The 17,968-nt window shown below is 38.7% G+C and overlaps 1 protein-coding gene across 3 annotated transcripts in view; it reads left to right on the top strand.

Annotated features, from left to right (window-relative positions):
- LOC140359961 (inactive dipeptidyl peptidase 10-like) overlaps positions 1-17,968 on the top strand; it is a 310,263-nt gene that overhangs the window by 279,707 nt on the left and 12,588 nt on the right. For 2 of the 3 annotated variants that reach the window (XM_072445245.1, XM_072445242.1), the window contains exons 10-17: positions 1,481-1,578; positions 6,024-6,147; positions 9,809-9,847; positions 12,109-12,216; positions 12,285-12,379; positions 12,479-12,526; positions 13,430-13,551; positions 16,783-16,827. In XM_072445245.1, the coding sequence (XP_072301346.1) occupies positions 1,481-1,578; positions 6,024-6,147; positions 9,809-9,847; positions 12,109-12,216; positions 12,285-12,379; positions 12,479-12,526; positions 13,430-13,551; positions 16,783-16,827 (679 nt within the window). The remainder of the gene's footprint in view (positions 1-1,480; positions 1,579-6,023; positions 6,148-9,808; positions 9,848-12,108; positions 12,217-12,284; positions 12,380-12,478; positions 12,527-13,429; positions 13,552-16,782; positions 16,828-17,968) is intronic. The other variant, XM_072445243.1, reaches the window with a different exon arrangement.

Here is a 17,968-nt window from a genome sequence, read left to right as displayed (position 1 = left end):
GACTTAACCAGCTCTAAACCAGTACTAAACCAGTACTAAACCAGGCCTAAACCAGGACTAACTAAGGACTAAACCAGGCCTAAACCAGGACTAACTAAGGACTAAACCAGGCCTAAACCAGGACTAACTAAGGACTAAACCAGCTCTAAACCAGGACTAACCAAGGACTAAACCAGCTCCAAACCAGGACTAACCAAAGACTTAACCAGCTCTAAACCAGTACTAAACCAGTATTAAACCAGGCCTAAACCAGGCCTAAACCAGGACTAACCAAGGACTGAACCAGCTCTAAACCAGGACTAACCAAGGACTAAACCAGCTCTAAACCAGGACTAACCAATGACTGAACCAGCTCAAAACCAGGACTAATCAAGGACAAAACCAGCTCTAAACCAGGACTAACTAAGGACTAAACCAGCTCTAAACCAGGGCTAACCAAAGACTAAACCAGTTCTAAACCAAGACTAACCAAGGACTAAACCAGCTCTAAACCAGGACTAACCAAGGACTTAACCAGCTCTAAACCAGTACTAAACCAGTACTAAACCAGGACTAAATAAGGACTAAACCAGGCCTAAACCAGGACTAACTAAGGACTAAACCAGCTCTAAACCAGGACTAACCAAGGACTAAACCAGCTCCAAACCAGGACTAACCAAAGACTTAACCAGCTCTAAACCAGGACTAAACCAGTATTAAACCAGGCCTAAACCAGGCCTAAACCAGGACTAACCAAGGACTAAACCAGCTCCAAACCAGGACTAACCAAAGACTTAACCAGCTCTAAACCAGGACTAAACCAGTATTAAACCAGGCCTAAACCAGGCCTAAACCAGGACTAACCAAGGACTAAACCAGCTCTAAACCAGGACTAACTAAGGACTACACCAGGCCTAAACCAGGACTAACTAAGGACTAAACCAGGCCTAAACCACCTCCACTGCACAAACAGAAATCATACGTTCTTTGCTATTCTACATAAGCAAACTTACCATATTAATGGGCTTGATTTTTCCACAGTAATAATTCATTATGAATTAGGCTGAAATGATATATATTCAGAGTATGTTCAGATAAGAGAATTACCACACAGCTAATGCTAATTAATTTATAGGATTAATTTTCCACCAATAGATTACATTATATAATTACACAAATGAGAAATAAAATGGTTCCAGCTAAACACAGGGTGACGAACCACATTATTATTATCTTAATTTAATGGTAAAAACATTGCTGTGTGTTGAATTAGCTGTTTATGTTTTTAATAGCTTTTACTTGATTTCCCCCTGCTCCTGTGTCATGTGATCTCCATGAAGAGTGGAGCAGAGCGGCTCGGAGCCGCTCTACGCCCTGATCCTGCTCTGATCTGGTTTTGGCTCCAGTTTAGTTCAGTTTTATGCTCTGGGAGGACATTTGAGGACTTACTGTGTTCAGTCAAGTCAAATCCAGTGTTTTTCTCCTGTGATCTTGTGCTCAGGCCGGACAGCCCAACCCGGCCGTGAAGCTGTTTGTGGTGAATCTTTACGGGCCGACCCACACTCTGGAGCTGATGCCTCCAGAGAGCCTCAAACTACGGTGAGACCTGTAAAGTTTTTACATCGTGATGTGTAAACAGGGTTAAACATGTGATCTGTTATGTTGCAAAAAAATCTTACTGTCCATGATTATTACTTATATATTAAGTATATTATTAGTTTCTAAGTTGGAGAGCTGTAATCATGTAACACTGACTGTGCTTCTGTGTGTTAGACATGTTTAATCACAGTCTGTGAAGTGTAAAACAGCAATAGTCTGTGAACTTCTTCCTTCACTCTTTTTCTTTCCTCCTCACTCCATTGTCACATGTCGTGTCGAGCCATTTGGAAGTTTAGAAAATACGTATTCATGTTTCTATAACTAAACATGTTCGTTACAGCTTGTTCTTTGGTAAGAGCTCGTCGTGAGCATCTTCTTAAAGTGGAAGTTCTAATCAAACATTCTTGAATGAGCCCAAATATTGCCTTGTAGAAGCACCTGCAGATGTGTTTGCTCAAGTTTTTTGGGCTGATTTCTTTTCCCTGTTTCACCAGATTTGTTCAGATCATTTCCATGCAAAACGCATCACTACATACTTCAACACTATTGTTTTTAGCCTTATTTAAAATGCGCCACGTCAGTGCTCTCTGTTTTCCACTTTGAATTATAATTATGTTAAGTTAAATACATAAATTACCAATGCACTTGTGGCATCCAAAAGAATAATACTTGTATATTAGATCATTAAATAGTTTATTTTGTCAATCAATTTGATTTCTTAATTTCACAAGGACACATATTATGCAAAATTGACTTTTTTGAATTTTGGTAAATTGTTGTCCCCTCTTCTAAACATCCTAGAGTCGCATTTTGCATCATTCACACCTGTTTAATTATTTCAGTTTAAAATATAGTCTTGATATATGCTTCAGAAATAATTCCATTTCAATGTTCCTCCAATAGATGTGTAGAAATCCAGACTTCTCCTGCACAGTTTTTAAGTCCTTAACCATCTGAGCATTTCTGCTGTTGAATCCAGCTCACAAATAAAACATGGCTCTATTAATATAGCTGTCATTTTGTCTATAATGGCTTAATGTGTTTATTTTTTCATTATTCATCCTCACTACATGGGTTTTTCCAATGTAGACCTTATTTTAGGTTAGAAAATGCAAAATACTAATGACAAGGTGACCAAAAGCGTGTTTCTAAAGGAATTTAAGCCCCAATAATGTAATATATGTTCCCTTTAAGACGTTATTATCAACAGTCCTTCTCAATCCTCTCTCTAAGTCTACATTTCACTTTTTAAAATCTCCAATGTTCACTTTACCTTCGCCATCTCCTTTTAATTGCAAACTCACGCACTTTACCCCGTGTCCTCGCTCTGCAGTCTGTCGGAGCCTTTATTTCCAATGCAAAGACCAAGGACACTCACCAGTAAATAAAAAAGTCTAATATTATTCAGTCCGTAGAGAGCGGTCGATCGTATCTGCTCCTCATATCTCGCCGAATAACTCTGGTCCAAACGCGCAGTGCAGGTGCAGGAGGAATCAGATTTAACCTGATGAGAGCTAAAGTGTACGAAAGGAGGAAATCGGAGTTGGTTGGCGTGGAGGAGTTTGCATGTTCTCCCAGTGTCGGCCGGTGCTCAGGTTTGTCCTTAACACTAAAAACATGTGCCACGAGCTCCTCTCTGGGACCAGGACCGCCGTGAAAATGAGTTACAGATCTCAGTGTGACTTAGAGAGGTCTTTCCTTCTGCTGCTGTCAGACTGTGTAACAAACACTGCCCTGAACACGTGCAATACTTGACATACTTGACTGACTTAATCATGTGCAATACTGTCATATTCATGTGCAATACTGACTTAACCATGTGCAGTACCGTCATATTCATGTGCAATACTGACTTAACCATGTGCAGTACCGTCATATTCATGTGCAATACTGACTTAACCATGTGCAGTACCGTCATATTCATGTGCAATACTGACTTAACCATGTGCAATACTGTCATATTCATGTGCAATACTGACTTAACCATGTGCAGTACCGTCATATTCATGTGCAATACTGACTTAACCATGTGCAGTACCGTCATATTCATGTGCAATACTGACTTAACCATGTGCAGTACCGTCATATTCATGTGCAATACTGACTTAACCATGTGCAGTACCGTCATATTCATGTGCAATACTGACTTAACCATGTGCAATACTGTCATATTCATGTGCAATACTGACTTAACCATGTGCAGTACCGTCATATTCATGTGCAATACTGACTTAACCATGTGCAGTACCGTCATATTCATGTGCAATACTGACTTAACCATGTGCAATACCGTCATATTCATGTGCAATACTGACTTAACCATGTGCAATTCCGTGATATTCATGTGCAATTACTGTCATATTCATGTGCATATAACTGATGTAAATAAGAGTGTTTACTTACCATTAGTATTAGTATTATTTAGTCTTATGCTAGCTATTTTTACTTTATTTTATTTTATTATTTTTTATTTTTATCATCTTATTTTATTTATTTATTTTCCTCCATTCCCTATTAAGATATGAGAGGAGTTTTGTTAAAAGAGTTTTTTGTTATTCTATTATTTTTTTAAACTTCCTATAAGTTATCTGTCCTTTCCCCCTGTATCTACTGCGTTGCAACAATGAAATTTCCCCATGTGTGGACAATATCAAATCAATCAAATCAAATTTATTTATAAAGCACAATTCATACAAACTGCAATTCAAAGTGCTTTACAGTGTTTAAAACACAATTTAAAACAAGAATTAAAAACACAATGCAGTTTATAAAAACGTAAAAACAATGTACATCAGAGTAAAGTAAAGAATAAAAATAATGTAGTATTTAAAACCAGGTAAAATCAGTCATAGGCGCGGCTAAACAAAACAGTTTTTAGTGTTTTTAGACCTTTGCCCCATAGACCTGGAACGCAGATTCTCCGTGTCTGGTCTTGGCTCTGGCACCAGCAGGAGGCCGGTCCCTCGAGGCCCTTAGAGTCCGAGGTGGTTCGTGTGATAATAAAGGATCATCTTATCTTATCTTATACCGAAGAAAATAAAAAATATAGTAAAAATACCACAACAAATCAATACTCACACCAACAATAAAGGTACTTCAACCCACTCCTTTATTTACCTGCCTGAACCGGTCGCTGCTCAGTCTCTTTTCACCTTGAGCGGCTTTGAGGAGAACGACACTGTTTACGACACGCCTAAAGCAAAGACTTATCTGGAAAACTTGATTGAAGTTCGACTACACAAAACTTCAAACGCTTCACACTTTTTTTCCCTTCAAAGTTTGTTTTCCGTCTGGTTTTGAGGCTTCTTCGTGTCACGGTCACTCCATCCTCCTTGAGACACGGACCGACCCATCCAACAAAACGCTTTCTATTCTTCTACAACCGGCAGTTTATTTAAGAGTCCGCGATGTGGGACGAACGGTAGCTCAGTCATTTCTGTAACGTGCACGATAACCGTTCTGCGGCGGGTCCGTCACCTGCTCGCATCTGGAATGTTCCACAGTACGGCATTAAAACCTGTAGCTCCACGGAGACAAGCAGATGGTGCACGCTCCTCCGGAAAAGTCAAACGCTGCACACACGCTGTAATGTTTTGTGCTCAGTATGAATTAACATGTTAATGATTATTGATTTACTTTATTGATTTAATCGAGACATTTATTCATTGACATTGGAGAGTTTTAGCGAAAAAAATCTGCCAATATAAAGTGAAAAACGCCAAAAGAATCCAAAGAACCACATCTAAACTTAAGCTATAAAAGACCTAAACCTCAGCCTATGCAGCAAATAAATTTACAGCTATTATTGTATTTCACGGATTAAAGGTCGCTCCGAAGTATAAGTCGCACCAGCCAAAAAATGCATAATAGAGAAGAAAAAACATAAAATGCGACTTATGTATTATATAAGTCGCACTGGAGTTTAAGTCGCATTTTTGGGAGGAAATGTATTTGATTAAATCCAAGACCAAGAACAGACATTTCATCTTGAAATGCAGTTTAAAATAATAACAGATTAGAGAACATAGTGAATAGGTGTACGTATGCTAACGCTAACACCTTCAGCTACATGAGGCACAGACAGAACTGTGGTAAGTGTCTGGTATGTTAACGTAACATATGAACAGTTATTCAGATAACTATAGCATAAAGAACATGCTAACAAGTTTACCAAAGCATCAGTTTTACCCCAAATCACTAAATCCATTGAATTCTTCTTCCTCTGTGTCACTTCTAAACAACTCCACAAACTCCAGAGGAAGAGGAAGTGCAGATTCTTCTGCGTCGCTTAGAGCCTAGAGCGCCCTCTTGTGGTTGTCAGTGTGAAAATAACAAATAATATCACATATAAGTCGCTCCGGAGTATAAGTCACCAAAATGATGAAAAAGTCTGTAAAATACGGTACATTTAACGTTGTACTTCATGTGTTTACTGTCGTTGTTAGAGAACACTACGTGACGATGGTGAAGTGGATCAGTAAAACCAAGACCGCCGTGCGCTGGCTGAACCGGCCTCAGAACATCTCCATCCTGACCGTGTGCGACACCACCACCGGAGCCTGTGTCACGGTGAGTTCTGTGGTCGCTTTTACATCGCAAAAGACGCTCTCTGCATCTGCATTTTTTATCAGTCGTGAACCCAAGCGTCATGTGGTGATCTGACGTGATAATAGAAAGGAGAAAAATGGAAAATATAACATTCGAACTTCATTTGGAAAAGGTCGACCGGTACTTTAACGGACTCTGGACTCGCTGAGACTGTTTTTATACTTGTTTAACTGTGTAGTTGATGTTTGTTTGTGTTTTTGTCCTGCAATTTGCTTCTTTTTTTTAAAAACTAGCCAAACATGCTTTGTATTTAAAGTAGGATGAACAGTTTAGAATGGACTGAAACCATCTTTAAGCTTGAAAGAAGTCAGATATTTGTCCGTGAGTGTCGTCCATGCAGTGAAATGGGAACATACAGTACTAATTCCCAAATATATTTTTTTTCAGTAGTTTATATCTACAAAGTTATCAAGTAATACTAATATTGGCAATGTAAGACTCTCAAGGTCACGTCGCACATAAAAGACAATAAAACACACAAGATAAAAGAGAATAAAAGACACAAAGACTCAACACTCATTAACACTCAGATAAAATGTTAATCAGATTCATCACACGCGTATCACTGCTGTAAATGTAAAAACGTTCTGCTGTTCTCCTTGAAAAAAGTCAAATATTCACTTTTCACTTTTAATTTGATGAAATATTTGGCCATTTCAAAATGTCCTGAGCAAACCTTTGAACCAGAAACGAGACAAACAACTGCAATCGCATAAAACGACACGATGACACAAATATCACCGGTTTAACCTTGTTTTAATAAATGATTTTGTTTGAAAATGTTTTGGCGGTTTCGCTGTCGCATTTGGCCAACACAAAAACGTGCAGCAAAGGTCAAAAAACACGAATGGATAATTTTTCGTGTTTTCAGAAGAATCCGAGTCAGAAAAAGGTTCAGTGCCATTGTCCGTGAATAAAAACAAGATTCACAAACTAGGAACTGTCTTAGTTGATGAAGTGCAACAGGAAACAACAAATATAATTGCAGTATATTAAAGAAAAAAATAGCAATACGGCATGAATGAAAAAATTGGGTAACAAAAGAAGATAACAATAAACTTATACTAAATACTTTGACAGAATATACAGTACACACACAGTTTACAGTTTGAGTGCAAAAACAAGCAGTGCAAAGGGTCGTTGCCATGGTTATTAAGTGTTTGTGAGTCCAACAGCAAATGGATAATGCTTAATGTTTAGTCGACATCAGTTAAGAATTGCCGTGGCTGTTTTATCCTTTTAATTTACAGGACTTTACTCTCTGCCAGTTTCATTCTGTAAAAGTAGCTTTGGTTGGACCACGACTGACGTGATGATTGATGATTACAGTTACAACAATACAGGATGTAATGTTGGAATAATATTACTTCATAGTTTATTTAGTGCATTAAACATGATCAGAATAAATAACAACTGCATTGAAAAACATGCAAAAAAGTTAAACAAATGATCATAAAGGGAAAAAAGATTGGAAATCGTTGTCCTCCGACTGCTGCATGCGGCGCCTTTATATTAAAATCATAAAAATGTACACTTTTGTCAATAACGAATAAAGCTGGCACTTAAAAACATCAACGTTTCTGTAAAGTACATGTGTAGACTCTTACTCAGTGTGATTTGCATGTACTTTATCGTCCATTACTTACAATATAATAATATCCCAATTTGCCCCGTGTGTTTGTGTTCCCATGGTTTTTACTGTAAAGTCCTGCACAAATGAAAAATCTGAGTCATTTTCTAAACTCCCTCGGCGCATTTTTATCTTTTTCACATTTCTCCTCCTCTTTTGTCAGGTTGAATAATTCCCCTCCTTTTATGTGGCGAGCGTTTAGCATTTGCTTTGTAGTCGGGGGCCGGATTTGGGTTTTAAATTCAAAGAAAGAACAGCCGCATGGTTTATTCATGTGGCGGTGAAGTTACGAGTACCGCGGGTATTTAGAGCGACACTTATTAACCTCTGCTCCGGCACATTCAGCCCCTCCGAGTTTAATCAAGATGCACGAGCGAAAAACAAGATAAAGAAATGGTAGTGAAGCATCTGTAACGCTCCGGAGACATTTTCAAAAAAAACGTGACGCGGGAAAGTCAAGTGGCGCTCGTTAGCGGCGGTTATGTCAAATACAACTGTTTCTTTGCAGTGAAAAATGTCTATTGTGGCCATTTGAAAAGCAATCGTAGCCGTACGTGAAGTCAAATATGCAAATGATGCTGTTAACGATGAACGCTCAACTCTTTGTCGTAGCCGCGGAACAAAACGGCTGAAGTATTAGTCGTGATGATGATTATGCCTTTGATAATTGTGCCGTGTGTAGCCACAGCTGCCCCGGTGCGGGCTGACGGCGCTGACCACTGAGATATTGATTACTTCGTACAACATACAGTCAAAAACACGTACAGTACACGTTACGCATTGTAGATACACTGTTATTTAGTAAGTAAGTAAGTAGTAAGTAAGTAAGTAGTAAGTAAGTATAAGTAGAATAGTAAGTAGTAGTTTTATTTGTATAGCACCTTTCACCTGCTGAAGTCACAAAGTGCATTATAAAAATAGTTGAAATACAGATTAAAATAGTAAAAATCCAAAACTTACAGTGACTAATACACATACAACAATATACAGTCACATCAACTGTAATTAAACGACTGTAATTAAAAGGCCTGACTGAATAAAACAGTTTTCAGTTGACTATTAAAACGTGTAATAACCCAGCTAACCTGTAATAACATGTAATTACATTGTATTTAGGGTTAAAGGGTTTTAGTTACATGTAAATAAAGGTTCTTACAGTGTTTTATATAGTCGTGCTACAGTTAAAATCACACACAATTTGACACTCAACATAAACATATAGAAAAAAACATAGATTATGGTGAGAAATATTTTAACAGGAAAGGTTATTATCAGGAAGCTCCTCCCACAAGGCCAAAGTAGAATACATACAGAGTTCAGGTCCACAGATTGAGACTCTTGGATGTGTCCAGATGACGACAACTGAATCTTTGTCTAAGATGGAACACTCCTGGACAAATGAAGGATTAAACCCACTTTAAACTCCTGCACATTAAGATTTAAACTGTATCAAATCAAATAAACTTCACTAACTCATAATGGACTCAAACTACACTTGTGTGCTTTATTTTGCTATTTATTTATTCCAGTTGATGTTTTATTTCTTTAATTTGCTCTTGTTTATTGCATTAGTGGCATAAAGTACTTTTTCAAATCTATTGTTTATCATTATATTTTCTATATTGTACCTTAAAATGTGTTATTATTATAGGCTCTTTAACAGTTCTCTAAATAAATTATGTTAAATATGATGTATGTTTATATTATTTGTAGTGAATTTTACATTCTTAAGACCGTTTCAGAGCATTTTGGACATGAATATTATCAAAACATGAAAATACAACAGTAATAATTGACAAAATGCTACTCTAGTGAACACATTTATCACTCAAAGAGCCTAAAAAAGTCTGGAAAACAGTGATTTTCACCTCAAAATGTAACAGTAAGTCATCAGCGTAATATTCACAAATGGATTTTACATTTGGATGAACAAACAGCTCCATAAAACATAAACGATAAATCCTTTCTGACAGTAACTCTTTTCTTTTCCAGAGACACGAGGAAAGCTCTGAACTTTGGCTGTCGAAGCAGGTAAGTCCCTGTGAGCCCCGTCCGTCAAACTCACACTCCTCATATTTCCTCTAAGCACTCGGAGACGTGGTTTATTTATTCATAATCAATTTCCTTCTCTGGCTGTAAAACTTTGTGGCCGCGGCGATGTTCTGACAGCAGTTTTATTACAACACGGCCCGCGCCAAAGAGAGCGATAAATACACTGACCAAACCTTCCAAAAGTGTGTGATTGTGTGAGATATAGAGTTCTGGTTCCACCACGAGAAGCCGTTTATCGACCTTTATCTTATGTTTTAACGAGATGTGAGTAATATATCATAAAGTGTGTGATATTGAGAATGTAAGATATGCAAACTTTGTATATTGTTTAGGATAAAAATGCAGCAAATTGAAGTATGGAGTGATATTTATTCAGGTTTGTGGGTAGTTTTACAGTCCGCTCACGTTTGTTTGTTTGTTGGATATTTAAACATGGAATAATACAAAACTGAACTGACTAAAGACTAAAACAAGACTAAAAGACAGGACTGAACCAGGGACTAAAGCAAGACTAAAACAACATAAAACCATGGACTAAACCAGGTCTTAACCATGGACTGAAGGATGTCTAAAACAAGACTAAAACAGGACGAAACCATGGACAAAACCAAGACTAAACCAGGTCTTAACCATGGACTAAAAGATGTCTAAAACAAGACTAAAACAGGGTAAAGCAGGGAGAAAACCACGAATATAGCAAGACTAAAACAGGACAAAACTATGGACTAAACCAAGACTAAACCAGGTCTTAACCATGGACTAAAAGAGGATTAAAACAAGACTAAAACAGAACGAAACCATGGACGAAACCAAGACTAAACCATGTCTTAACCATGGACTAAAATATAACTAAAACACGACTAAAACACGACTTAAACAGGACAAAACCATGGACTAAACCAAGACTAAATCAAGTCTTAATAATGGACTAAAATATAACTAAAACAGGACTAAACCCTGGACAAAACTGGGACTAAAGCAAGACTAAAACAGGCCTGGGCTAAAACAGGACTAAAGCAAAACTGAAACCAGAGTAAACCTGGGAAGAAACCAGGACTAAACCAAGACTAAAGCAGGTCTTACCCATGGATTAAAAGAGGTCTAAAACAAGACTAAAACAGGACTAAAACAGGACTAATTTTATAAGACATAATACCGTCTTAAAAGTATGCATATCCATGTATTAATATTGCCCTCACCTACTTTTAACATAGCTGTAAAACTAGCACTTTCTGTGTTTGATTTGTTTTGTTGTTATTGTTCATAGATTTGAAAAGGTTTGTTGATAAAGTAGGCAGAGGTATTAAAGATCAGTGCCTTTTTTAAGCACTCTGACGTCCCACCGCAAAATAACCTTCATAATCAGAGCCGGCCTCAGCCTTCAGGGCCCCAAGCACCAACTGGGTTTGTATTTCCAACATCAAACACAAATATTAAGCTGAAAAAAACACCTGTAGCCACAAGAACAGCACCGGCATCGGGGTGCAGACGCCTTGATGTCTGTTTAAATCCATGAACGTTCCTGTTTTCTTCGGGATTCAAAAAATGCCTGAAGTGCAACGCAAAAATATTCATAATTTGCAATATAATTTTAGACGCTCTTGGGGGCCCTCTGGTGGCTCCGAGGCCCAAAGCGGCTGCTTCTTTAGTCGCTCGAGTCCAGTAAGATTTGGTTTGGATTTTTTTTAGTCATAGTTTTATTACAAATTAAAAAAACATGGATTCTCTCAAATTATGTTAAATATGATGTATAAATATGATGTATGTTTATGTTAACACTTATAAGAAGAATGATTTTAAGAGAAGGTTGTACTGAATAGGATTTTAAATGTAAAAGGTTATTTGCAGTCAATTTTACATTCTTACGTTTCAGAGCATTTTGGACATTAATATTATCAAAACATGAAAATACATCAGTAATAATTGACTGGTGGCTTCCAGGTCCAAAGTGGCTGCTTTTTTAGTCGGTCGAGTCCAGTAAGATTTGGTTTACATCTTTTTTAGTCATAGTTTCATTACAAATAGTTATGAACATGGGAAGTCCAATGAAAAAAAACACACAAAAAAACTCATGCTTGGATAAATAAAGAGAAAATAGCGTCTGGTCCTAAAAAAATGATATAAAAACGCAAAAAGTCGGAAAAATAATTCACTTTTTCACAAACGTACACATGTATATTAGGGCTGTATCGACGATTGAACAATGACGTAACATACACACTATTTATGTTCTTTACCAGACGCAGGAGCCGGTTTTCGCTCGCGACGGCAGCCGGTTCTTCCTCACCGTCCCGGTCAAACAGGGCGGACGAGGGGAGTTCCACCACATCGCCATGTTCACCACACAGGTAACACAACCGCCTGAACGGTCAACACAAATGACACACACCTATAACCGCTTGTGTGATGCCGCCAGCAGTTCAGAGCGGACCAGAACGAAGTGCGACATTTGACCTCTGGGAACTGGGAGGTGACCAAGATCGTGGCCTACGACGAAAACTCGGACAACCTGTAGGTCCACGATGTAGCTGTGTTTGTGTGTAGCGTGTTTGTCGGCTTTTCAAATCAGACGGACACGTTTAATCCACTTGTGATGGTCTTTCTTCACAGTTACTTCCTGAGTACAGAGGGCTCTCCGCGCAAACGGCAGCTCTACAGGTGAGACACGCAACTGGCACCATTTTCTGACTGTTCAACCGATCATTCGACAAAATAAAGGTGTTACGCAGGTATTATTGTCAACTCTCCTGCAATGCATATGGATTTTGGCTCTCGTAACAGTTGTGGAACTACCTCTACCGCATGTCGAACCAGGAAGTACACTTATACACTTTTCAAAAATGGGGCAAACTGGGGACAAAGGGGCAAAATGTTTGATAAAATCTGAGGGCCAGATTTTACGGTGGGCAAAAGTCTCTGGGCCGGAGGTGCACCACAAGACACTGCTCTAACAACTCTTTGGGCCTCAAAAAAAATCCCCCCCAACACTGTTTCAATAAATGTAGCTAATACAATGAAATAACTACTGATTCTACTACTGATGATTGTGTGAGGGATACATATACAACAATACACATACAATGAAATACAAAATGCTTTACCAACATTGCTTTGCTAAATTGCCCATCCAGAACTGAACCAGAATTAAACTAGGACTAGACTTGTAGAAATGTGTTTTTTTTTTTTTTTTAAAGGGTTGTGGGCCGGATTAAATGGCTTGGAGGGCCTGATTTGGCCCCCAGGCCTTCTGTTGTATAGCCCTAGTCTTATATAGGCTTCTATCCCACACAAACACAAAGCTTAAATAAATCACTACCTTCAGGTGTGTCTGTGCGCCTGTAGCATGTCCAGCGGTCTAGACGTGTGCCTGTGATGAGGGTCTTCCCGAGGGGCGAGGGGACATTTCCCAGGGTGCACTGGTCTAGAAATTGGACACCCACCATTCACATTCATTTCAGGATTTTCACTTCTAAGAGTGGTTGTTGCTGCAGTTCAGTGTGACAACATAAATACACGTTGAGGTCGTGGAGGCGATCTCTGAAAATGTCCCCCTCTTTCCAGTGTGAAAACGGTGGGTCTGTTCCCGCGCCGGTGCCTGACCTGTGACCTGAACAAGGCTCACTGTCTGTACTTCGACGCAGACATCAGCCCGTCGCATCAGCACATCATCCTGCAGTGTAAAGGTAAACACTGTGGAGTCACACGTTTAACGCACATGCGCAACAATTAGGCTTTACCATGTTTCCACGCCTGTATAAAGAGAATAACAATCATACAAATCATGTTTAACTACATACATTATTTCTGGAGGTGCTGCTTGTCTCCATGGAGAGCTTATTGCTTTGTCTGGAATGTTCCACAGTATGTCATTAAAAGTATATATCTCCATGGAGACAAGCAAGTGACGACCACCAGGTATTTTTTTTATAGCTATCAAACATCTATAATTGAAATCTTGCAATATAGATATACGTTTAATGCCATATTCTGGAACATCCCACATGTCACCGAGACAAGCTGCTGCTCTAACATATAAGCTGTAATGTATGATGTAGTAATAGTAGTTCATTCTGACTCAAAGGTGACTAAGATGCTACTTTCTTTAGAAAAAGATAACGATAATAACATGTACAGTATGCCTGAACCCTGACCTTAAGTCGAAGGGTTATTTAAGTGCACGGAATCCATATGTCACACATCTACTTCATCCCAAAATACCCAGAAACTAAATATAACGCGTGTTTAAAGTTTCAAAGCGGACATCGCTCTTGGGCCGTGTCAGATGTGACCGGAGCCTCCCTCATCATAAAGCGTTTGATTCATGACACTGAACTGACCCACTTAGACACACCGGGGTAAAAATACACTCCTGTCTATTTCAGGAGCCGCCTGGACTTAAAGGTGCACTGTGTAACTTTTCTGCTGTTTTTGATTTGCTTTCTCAGTAATACCTCGACAAACATGAAATCCTATAGTGTACAGGTAAAGTAAAGGGTTAATCCAGGTAAAGTACAGGTTTAGTCCAGGTAAAGTACAGGTTTAGTCCAGGTAAAGTACATGTTTAATCCAGGTAAAGTACAGGTTTAGTCCAGGTAAAGTACAGGTTTAGTCCAGGTAAAGTACATGTTTAATCCAGGTAAAGTACAGGGTTAGTCCAGGTAAAGTACAGGTTTAGTCCAGGTAAAGTACATGTTTAATCCAGGTAAAGTACAGGGTTAGTCCAGGTAAAGTACAGGTTTAGTCCAGGTAAAGTACAGGTTTAGTCCAGGTAAAGTACATGATTAGTCCATGTAAAGTACAGGTTTAATCCAGGTAAAGTACAAGATTAGTCCATGTAAAGTACAGGGTTAGTCCAGGTAAAGTACAGGGTTAGTCCAGGTAAAGTACAGGGTTAGTCCAGGTATAGTACAAGATTAGTCCATGTAAAGTACAGGTTTAATCCAGGTAAAGTACAGGTTTAGTCCAGGTAAAGTACAGGTTTAGTCCAGGTAAAGTACAGGTTTAGTCCAGGTAAAGTACAGGTTTAGTCCAGGTAAAGTACAAGTTTAGTCCAGGTAAAGTACAAGATTAGTCCAGGTTTAGTCCAGGTTATTTACCTTTAGCTATGGGCCCGATACACTCGATGAATTCCTGCTGAAATACAGGGTACAACTATAAAAAGAATAGAATAATATCTAAAGCGATATTCCTTTAGACTTCCAAAGCTGTTTCACTACAAACCCGTAAAAGAGCAGTGTAGTTATATTTTCAGCAGCGCTCTCTTTGTGGACTGAAGGCTTTGTTTGAACGCCGTAGCATTTGTTTCAGCAAATGCTACGGTGTTCAAACAAAGCCTCTTATGTCTCATTTAGTCAGGTGCTGGGACATACAAAACATCAGCTTATTCTGGAGCTTTTTACAACCGATCTCTATACTACAGTATCTCTACTAAAAGTAACTGAAGCCGGCACGTCACCTAACACGAGTGAAAAGTACATACTGGGGCTTAAAGAGTAGATAACCCTAAAATATACAGTAAAACAGATTATGGCTTGTTGTTTCCTGTTATTTCCTGTGATATTTTCATTTGCCCATTCAAAAGATATAATATTTCGTTAAGAATTGGCAACGTTTCTAGATTTTCATCACTCTGAAACCCACGGATAGATAAAGACATACATAGAACACACTTTATTATTATCTCTTATTGAGTTTAATTGAGTTTACAATCTGTCACGTCACTCTCCAACAACCCAGTATCGTCAGTATCATCATTTAAATAATTAGCGTCCCTGTCGTCTAGACTTTGACGCAACATATTGGCCCGCGCGCCTTTTATTTAATCCCAGAAACTTGATATTGCATTGTTTCGCTCTATTCTCCGGTGTACGGAGCAGAAACACATTTGCGCCGGCGCCGGGGTGAAATATTGGACAATAACTGCGTTTCTGTTTCCCAGAGCAATAAAAATAATAAAGAAAGTGGCGGCAGGAGCGGCAAAGTTCGGCGCGCTTTTGACCGCCTCGCCTCGGCCTGTCGAGAAATACACCCCGTTTTAATTTGGAACATTACCGGAGCGTTATTGGGGCATTGTGGGTAATAAAGACCTCAGCTATGACCCTGGGGGGGGGGGGGGGGGGGGGGGGAGTCAGCAAAGGTCGAGATGAAAGCAGTTGGACAAAGTAAGTTTGTTTTACGGTGAGAGTTATAGAGTGGTTTATGATGGCAGTTTGCATTCATATTTAAGATCGTTCTCCAACTGCAGACCAGGGCGATTTGATCAACTATAAAGGAACTGACTGCACTCAGCATCAAAGGCATTAGAAGTGAAAAACATTTGAATGGACTTTGTGTATTATTTGTGACTTATTTTGTTTATTTTAGAAGCTTAAGGCCCATCTTTTCCCATAAAATGTCCTATTAAAATAAGCCCCAATTCAAACTGAAGCTGTTTCTGAAACTTTGGGATGTGAACAATCGTCTGGATTCTTTGTGAAGGTGTAAAGTACAGTAAAGTAAAATAAAAAAGTAACTATTAATGTGCCATTTTGAGTATATTCTAGTTTAAAATGATAATAACCATTCAAATCGGGCGAGTCTTGATGTTTTTAAAGGCCTGACCTCATGACAAAACCCCGTCACGGAACTCGTTTGACAGTCCTGGTCTGTGTGCAGGGAATCAGAGTTGACCTTTGACCCTTTGTTGAGGTAATAGTGACAGTAAACAACAAAAATGCCTCGAAGCTGCTGTTTTTTCACTGTTTTGCTTCAATAACTCTTGAATAAATCTTGAAAACCTGCAGATTACATTCAAACTGTGTCCCTCAGATTCTTCAGACATTATTCATCACAATGTCATGACAGATGATACTAAATACTGCATAAGATTGTTAAATATGAAATAAATGGATGTTTTGGTGTTCTTGTTCTTTCAGGACCAGGAGCTCCCACTGTGATTCTGCACAGCCTCGATACATCAAGTAAGATTTAGCTTTATATTCATATTTGTCCATCACAATCAAACACCAGAGCACAATTATCACTACAATTTCAGAGTTTGATGGGTTTTTGTGTGAAAAAGAATGAAATCTTTGCCTTGAGAACATGAGCATGAATTAGAAACAGTGAAAAGCACTTTTTAGAAAAGCGGCTCGCAAATTATTATCCTAAAATAGTTTTTCTGTGGAACAAAATGGAAAAAATGTGTCAGAATTTCTTGTTCAGTTCCGTATGACACAACATGACACAAAACTGCAAATGTCAGGTAAAAGACAGGGATTTCATGCACAGATGCAGGACAAACACGCCGCCCTAAACAGTGTTATTAAAATGAAATGCATTGTGTTGTGAGTGTTTTTAATTCTCAAGTTTTTTGTAAAGTTAGACGCTCGAATGAGACGCTATTGATGAGAATGTTTTTAAAAATGTTAGCAATGAAACACAAAAAATATGTACAGTATGTGTGTTCTAGACGTTATAATAAACACACAAACATATTTAAATTCAATTGTACTTGAACCTAGACAAACCCAGTCAGGCAAGAACAGATTTGCTCAGTTTGCAGGTATGAGGTGAGTTTATGAAGATAAAATGACCTATAAATACTTTTTTTTGGGTGAACACACATTAGGACCCACAGACTATGTAAATATGGTCTTGAGGAAAACAACATTTTGAGGCAATTCATTTGAAATAGTCAAAACTCATGTGATCCTACCGGGTTAAAAACAGCGCATGCTCTGCTGTGTTTTGATTTATTTCTTTCCATTTGCACATTTCACTGCGTAACATACAATTACCTGCAGAGCTGCCCAAACACATGCCAGCACCTGTGCCACTAAAGCACTCCATGTTGGAAAACCAGCTGTAGCCGGCTCCACAGATCTCGTCTTTAGGCGTGAAATGTGCGTGAGGATCTTGTTAGCTTTAGCCGCTAAACTGTGATTGATGTGGCACTTTAGGCCTTTACACTCCACTTCATCTCATTGGGTTTTCCCCATTGGAGCCCAGGGACTCACGGAGCAATCTGCCTCACAAATACACACCCACCGCTCTGTTTTAAGGCTCACTCACGCTGTATTTGTACTCAAAATATCGGAATATGTGGTCCAAAATACACAA

This window comes from Eucyclogobius newberryi, unplaced genomic scaffold, assembly GCF_026437365.1.
Source record: "Eucyclogobius newberryi isolate DKJ021-1_F unplaced genomic scaffold, fEucNew1.0.hap1 SCAF_14, whole genome shotgun sequence".
Classification (NCBI taxonomy): Eukaryota; Metazoa; Chordata; class Actinopteri; order Gobiiformes; family Gobiidae; genus Eucyclogobius; species Eucyclogobius newberryi.
Note: the sequence above shows the minus strand (reverse complement) of the source record. Positions and strands in the feature narration are given on the sequence as shown.